General features: G+C 29.1%; 1 protein-coding gene across 1 annotated transcript; it reads right to left on the bottom strand.

The window, feature by feature from the left end:
* Positions 1 to 3,678: 3,678 nt before the first annotated feature.
* On the bottom strand, positions 3,679 to 7,732 carry LOC139096870 (uncharacterized). Its single transcript, XM_070648626.1, has 3 exons — positions 7,650 to 7,732; positions 5,094 to 6,708; positions 3,679 to 4,980 (listed from the first exon to the last, which is right to left on the bottom strand). Exons 2-3 carry the CDS (start codon positions 6,618 to 6,620, stop codon positions 3,679 to 3,681), a joined length of 2,829 nt encoding a protein of 942 aa, XP_070504727.1. The 5' UTR covers positions 6,621 to 6,708; positions 7,650 to 7,732.
* Positions 7,733 to 7,992: the final 260 nt, after the last annotated feature.

Consider the following 7,992-nt stretch of genomic DNA (forward strand, 5'->3'; position numbering starts at 1 on the left):
TTAAATAAAAAGATTTGAATTCTTTAAAGACAATAAAGCATGAATAATTATTTGTGAATAAATTGTGTTCAAATCATATTTTTTTAAAATTTATTTTGCTTTTTCATCAAAAAATTTGATTTTGAAGAATTTGATTAAGTTTGCATATTTTTTAATAAAATTTAATTCATGATAATATTCAGTTTTAATTAATAAAATTTCAGTTTATTGAAGCACGAAAATAATTTCCAAAATATACAAAATCACAAATAATCCACTTTAATAAAATGCTGATCTAATTATTAAAACTGATTTAACTCATTTTTATTGAAATTTTTTTAGACAGGCTCTTAAATTCAACTTACCTAAATCCTTAAGATTTCTCATTTAAGATTTTAATTTGCTCACTTATTTTATATTTTTGGATCTTTAAAAATGTGTTTTACTTAAATTTTAAAACAAACCAAAAATATCCTTAATTTTATAAAACATAATTTTTGCTACATTTTCAAACACTTTTTGTCAAAATAATTTGAGGAAGATTGAAATTTCCATCTTAACTGTTTGAGCACTTAAACGACAATGAGCCGATCAAATTAAAATCCTAAGAACAATACTGCAATACATTTACATGCACGCAATTTCGGACACTCAATTAGTATGCATGCACGAGAATATCATCGTGCTGTGTTCTTTTAAAGTTCGTCAACAAACACAATCTCATAGTTTTTAGTTCTAAGTATGTGCTTCACTTCAAGCTCATTTTAAACGTTTACTGTAATTTGAACTTGAATTTGCTGTAATTCTGCAAATGTTGGAATCATGAAAAGTTTTAAAATATTTTTAAGTTTGTTTAATTTTTTAAAAATATTTTTTATTAAAATTAAATTTCTTCATCATTTATCTCTAATTTACAGATCCATTTAGGACTTCTGCAATATTTTCTGACAGGATATTTCTCAGTAAAAAGCTTTTTTCTTGTTAAAGTTTCCAAATGTATACCATATTCAGCCATGACAGTCTGTACCCATTCATAAACATCACAAAAATATTCTTTATTCTCAAATGACATTTGCAATAAATTTTTACCGTCGTTATTTTCCACTTTTAAATATTGAATTTGCTCATTGTGACTCATAAAACTTTTTATGTCATTCCAAATTAGTTCCACAAATTCCTTTTTGTTATTTTCAACAGCATTAAACAGTAAATGATTACCAAATTTATCGACATGCTTAATAAAATTCAAAATTTCCTCAGATTTAAAATATTTTTTAAATTTGTTCCACAAATTCGCATGCAATTCGGCGGACTTGGTCCATTTTGATTCTGATTGCAACACATTCCGGTTCCATTTGTTGATGTTGCTGAGAATTTTAACAATTTCGTCTGGTCGTGAAATTTTCTCCAATTCATTCATCATAAAGTCAAAAAATTCATTTGACAGCTCATAAACTGCAATTTGAATGATATTATTGCCAAAAAAGTCAACTTGCTTAATCACATCCAAAAATTCGTCATCATCTCTAAAGGAATCTCGATAAAGTTGCCACAAAAATTGATGAGTTTTTAATTTTTTTGACTTAAATCCAGCCATTTGAAGGACATTTCTGTCACGTTTGTGTTTTAAGAGTAAAATCTCTTGAAATTGTGAGGCTGTAAAGTAGGTTTTGAGGAAGTTGAAGGTCAGTTTAATAATTTCAGTATCATCGTCTTTTTCGATCAAGTCGTGGATGAAGTTGAACTCTTTTTGAAGAAGGAAGTCTTTCAGTTGTTCCTGATTTTGGAATGAATTGGTTAAAAGTTGAAGAAATGTCTCTTGAAAGTTGAGATTGCTGATTAGTCTGGCATGATGCAGGACTGATTTTTTTCTTGAGTCAAGTTTTTTGATGATTTTTATAAAATTTGATGGATTTTGGATTTTTTCAATTGCTGTCCACACAACTTTAAGCTTCTCATTGTCTCCTGTTTGGATACAAATTTGAAGAACATTTTCATGATTTTTGTTGCAATTTTCAATAAGCTCGGATGTTTCTGATGATTCTAGATATTTTTGTATAATTTCTATAAATTTATCCATTTTACTACCATTTAATGATGAAGATCGAATCAAATAGCTGAAGATGTTTTCCTCAAATCCATCAGAACTGACAAGTTTTAAGCTATTTTTCACAAATTCTTCACCAGTCTTTGCTGCAACTTTGATAACAAAATCTTCAAAAATCTTCACATCTCGACTAGATTGGATATTTTTATGGAAGGCTAACTGCACAGTAATCAACTTCTTAAAATCATCAACAGTCAGAAAATCAATCATGAAATTTTGATATTTTCCAAATAATGCAGAATTCTCAGTATCTGCATTTATGGACTCAGCTGTGTCAAATAATATTCCTTTAACCTTCTCATAACTTCCATTTTTCAGAATTTCAATCATAAAGCCTCCAAAATGTTCATTAAATTTGGAAAAATAATGATGAAAATTCTTCATTTCATTAAAATATTCAATTTGATTTGTTATCTTTTTTCGAATCTTTTCTAAAATTGAATAATCCTCAATTGCATCACTCAGGAACACACGAACAATCTCAAACTTATTTACAGTCAAGACTCTTGCAAAAAGTTCACAAAATTCATCTTTAAATTTTTTTCTCTTTTTTAAAATTCCAGCTATATAATCAGCAACATAAAATTCACGGAATGTCTCATGTAGAAAGTAATATTCATCTCCAATCTTAGTCACCAGTGCACATGCAATTATTTCCACATCAGACCATTCTTTGGTCTCACAATCCTCAAATAAATCATTAACAAGATCAGAAAATAAAGTTTTTATAGCCAAATATTGATGAAATTCTTGAAAATTCAAGTCATAATCTTGACATTCTGTATTTGCTGTTTTCCTGATGTCACCTTTGCCTGATGACCATTGTTCATAGAGCATTTTTGTAAATGTTTTATAAATTATATATTTTTTGATAGTAGTTGTAGCATCACTAAAGTCTTTAAAGCTTTCAGCAATCATTTTGAATAGTTGAGGCATTCCAACAGATCGGGAGTCTGATATGACCACTTTGTTGATTACACGACGAGCAATTTGATGATAAATTTTGGAATTTTTAGATTCTTTTACGTACTTTTTGAACTCATCTCTGGTCTTGATTGAAATATCTTGTTCTAAATCCTTTAAATTCCAATAATTAACCAAGAAATCCACTCCATCATTGTCTGTTAAATTGGATAATTTGAAAGTTTCAGCATCTTTCAAGTTCTCTTGCAATTCAATCTCAAAATAATCTCTAGTCGCAATCCACAGCTGATTGCCTCCATTTTTCTCAAATGACTCAGCCAATCTTGATACATTTTCAGCACAATCTGGTGCAATTTCATCAAATCCATCAAATAAAATTATAATTTTACCAATTTCATACATTTTCATAAATAATTTAGCTTCAAATTTATCACTTTTAAATTTTAATATTTTATCAACGAAAAATGTTGAAAATTTAATTTCAGTTTGTTTTGTTTTGAGTTCTTTAATGAAATATTTCAAATCAACATATGTTATCCATTTGGTTGGATGTAGCTGATGTAAAGTGTTGGTGAAATCTCTCATAACCCAGCTTTTTCCACTTCCAGCTATGTCTGAGATGAGAATGTATTTACTGTCTTTTACTTGATTAATGAGTTCATTTTTAGTTAATTTTGTGAAGGTTTTGAAGGTTTTGATGGGATTTTGTTAATTTTTTTAGTCATTGTTTGGTGTCTCTGGATGAAATTTCTTGGTTCAAACAGGAACTCAAATGTTTTATCATCAATTTTGGTGTCACGATCAGCATTAATTGAAATTTGTGAATTTTCTAATATTAAGTTCAAAATTTCACAATCAATAAGTTCAGAAAATATTTGAACTGCTTTGTCTTCATCGTGTACTGCTGATTGTTCCATTTCTAATTCATCAATAGCAGAGTCTGTCTTAAGAAGATCAAAAAGAGTCAAATTCGAGTTATTTTGGAAATTTATCTTATTTTTTAACAAGTTCTTTTGACTTTGAACTGTCAAATCGGTCCAATTGTAACTAATTTCCATAGAATTAGGAATCAAATAATTTTGACTTGCCATTTCAATCAATTTGTCAGCCTGATTTTTATTTGAAACAATAAAGATGAATTTTACGTTGAAGTTTTTCAAATCTTCGCAAACCTCTTTTGAATAATCACAAAATATATTCAGGTTTTTATCTTGTTTCAACAGATTTTTCAAATCCTCACAAATTTCCGAAAATTTCAACTTTTCAGGATCAATGAAAATATTCAATGCTTGAAAAATGTCTCCATATATTCGATTCAATTGACTGATGACATCAAGTAGAAAAAGCTTCGGGACATTTGAGGATACTATTGTCATTTTATTATTCATCATTTCCTTAATGTCTTTTGGTTCAACTAGTTCTAATTTACTACTCATTATGTCGGGTACCAATTGCATAATTTTGTTCATTTTTCTCACATCTTTTCGAAATTTTAGATTGAATTTTTGCATTTCCGACAAAACATGAATTCGGAAGTATTCAAACAAGTCTTTGTACTTTTCTTGCAAATTTTTCAACTTATCTTTATCATCATCATATTGTGCAAGCACCTGAACAACCCTAACTATCAATTCGGGATGAAAATCTTTACTGTCATAATGTGTAAATACTGATGATATAATTTGATCACATTCATCATCGGGATCGTCTAACTTTGTTACTGACCATTTGTCAAGTGATGTCACAATTGCATCAAATTTTTTCATCACTTCCACCCAATGTTTGTAGTATGGATTCTCATTATTCTCAAAGACTAAGCTCATTACGTAATGGCACAATTCATGAGCTACAACACCTTTAATCTTTTGATCTCGCTCAATATTCTGAGATTTTGCTCCTATAAAAATCCATTTTTGTTGAGGATAAGTTGATCCGAGTGATCCTGGTCCCGACAAACTTGCATTTTCTACCTAAAAATATTGAAAAAGATAATTATTGCGAAATATTGCAGAGGTTCATGGTACTGAATTTTGGCAAGATTTAGGGCAAACTATATCCCTCGATGAATAATAAAAATACTTACTGATTTATCCTTAAAATCAAAAATCAGCTTTAAATCGTTGCAAGAAGCAGCAACATTAAGTAAATCTGAACCAAATGTGATATTGTTGATGTCTTCGTACCATTTCCTTATTTTACTGCGGTATTCAGCTTCTTTGTCTTTGCTGATTCTTTTGTCGTGAATAAATGATCTGTTGCAAAGCAAGTTAATAGACACTTGATCATCATCAAGAGCATTCTTGATATTTTTGGATAGTTGCTTCAATTTGCATTTTTTTGCTTTTTCGAGTTCTTTGCTGTTCAATTCTTTTTCAATATCGATATCTACAGCTTGAAATCCTAGTGATTTGAGGTAGTAATACACTTTGTATCCTTTTGAACAAATAGCTTGCTTTAGTGCTGACTTATTAGCAGGATTGTAGACAATTTTAAGGCTCAAATTACTGTCGATAAATGTGTCAATTTCTTTAAAATCTTCAATTTCTATTGCACTTTCAAATTTAATTCTGTCTTGAACTATCTGATTGAGTCTTTCATATTCAATTTGGTTTGTATTGAAATTAGATGGAAATGGAAAATCAGAAATTTCAAGCAAGTCACAAAGGACGTCCAGTTGTTCAGTATCCAGTGATATTGTAGAGATTTTAACTTGATGTTTAAATGGAAGCTGTTGAATCAAGTGTGTGCAATTTCCAATGAGATATTCAATGATTTCTGTATTTTTATGCTCTACAGCCGTTGATAGAATCGATGGATAAGCACAGCTGTCAATTTGGGTCTCATCTTCAGATTCAATCTGGGTACTAAAAAATGATGAGACTGCGGATGATTGATTCACATTTAATAAATAGCTTAGATAATTTTGTGAATCTGTGCTTAGCGTTCTGACACCAACATCAAATGAAGCATCTAAAGAAGCCATCAAGTCACTTTTCGATCCACATGCTGCACATTTTAAAATTAGTCTATCCAAAAACTCATCAGATAATTCAAAAAGTCTTAAGAATTTTAAAATTAGTGAAGAATTCTTTAAGATTGTCAGATTATTCAGCAAAATATCCGAGCAACTGTCTAAATTTCCATCCAAAACTGAGCACAAAAAAGTAGGAAAATTAAGATATTCCTCAAAATTTTTCTGGATATTGTCTACATCTAAGAATTGACAAGATTTTTCTTCTTTGTAGTAAAATTTAGTAATATTTTCGTCTATTGATGTCAACTGTAGTATTAGAGGACGGTCTTCATTGAATTTGACTAGAATACTTTTGATTTTATCTGAATTTTGAATACTGCGTGTCTCATCGGTCTCGATTGGTCCGCAAAATTCAAAGTTTGTGACTTCAATGATGAATATAAATAGATTTTGATATTCTTCATGATTCAGATTTTCTAGCCTAATTAATAATTCATCTATGTTAGATCTTGAAGAGATTTTCAAAATTCTGGCATTTTTCTTGGCTTTTTTGCTGATCTCATTAGCATCATAAATGACGTATGTTTCATCAATATCAAGTGACTTATCTAGAATGTCCAGTGACTGATGAGCCATGTTGTTACTTTCAATACTGATTTGACAATTTTCTATGTCATATGTCCATTCTTATTTTTACTATTGTGGTACATGATATTTTAGGTGTCTACAAATGAAAGTGAGAGAAAAAAAAATAAAAGCTTTATTTATTAAATTCCTAAAAAATATGTAATTTTTGTAAGCCTGTCTTATGAATCTATGAGGATTAACCAAGCAGCCAAAGACCTTGAAAATTTAACAAGAATAACGAAACTATTGTAAACAAAATAGCTTAATTTTACACGTGCAAGTATGACTTATCTGCTATTATAAATCCATCGTATTGATTAATTTTTATCGCTTTTTTTATCATGATTTGGTAGTTTAATAGAAATTGAGAATTGTTAACTAATGTTATAAAGTAAGGTGACCATTTGTTATTTTTCAATTACAACATGGATAGCAATGTTCTCAAGTTGCTGTACACCGAGAAAGCTTTAAATTGTCTCGGATTTCCTAAATAAATGAGTTTTTGTTGCCAGAATCAAATTAATCCATAACTATTTATTCATTTGAAGACTAAATAAATGACAAATCTCAAAGTCGAAACGAAGTTTCTTTGTTAAAATCGACTCAGTTTGAATCAAACTCCAAAAAATAGTCACCCTAGTTTTAATAAAGTTATGCGAAGATGTGACGCTATTCTTACGAAGAGCACATGCGAAATCGGAAATGCTTGTTTTTTAAATTAAAATCTATTTATAGATTTGTTTATTAAGTTGTGTGATATTGAATAATTTTTTGAAGGCAATAGAAAAAGGAGGAATTTCTTACTAAATTCTTGAATATCCCTTTTTCGAAAGGCACATGACGTACTAATTTTGAATAATTATATATCCAGTTGACATGACTATTTCTTTTGTGCCAGATTTTTAACTTTTGTAAGATGCAAAATTTAAGGTTGTGGAACTTAACTGAATTGAACTGAGCATTTTGATATTTTTTGATCATTATTGATCAGTTTCAAATTTTTAGAAAAATTTCAAGAACTTTATATTTCGTAATTACCCAGAAAAACCACTTATTTGCTTAGAACTTTCAATAATATCTTAATTTTAACTAAATTATAATACAACTTTATTCAATCAAATCCAACCAAGCACTGATAAAATTAGAGAATATTTTCGGCAATTAAGACACATTCAATGTGATTCGCGTATTTGTGAGCATTAATTCCCAAAAAATATTATTTCAGAGAGAAAATTTTGCTCATTTTTTTTACTCTTAAAAATCCATTGACCTTAGAAAAAGCACATGTTGATTTATCAGCTGATCATAATAACAACGTGGATCTCTCAAACAAATCGTGATCTTACGCTCAGTTCTGATCAAAAGAGAAGAAAATTTAAAT

The sequence above is a fragment of the Chironomus tepperi genome, unplaced genomic scaffold, assembly GCF_022539635.2.
Source record: "Chironomus tepperi strain 1889 unplaced genomic scaffold, CSIRO-AGI_Ctep_v1 contig_408, whole genome shotgun sequence".
Lineage (NCBI taxonomy): Eukaryota > Metazoa > Arthropoda > Insecta > Diptera > Chironomidae > Chironomus > Chironomus tepperi.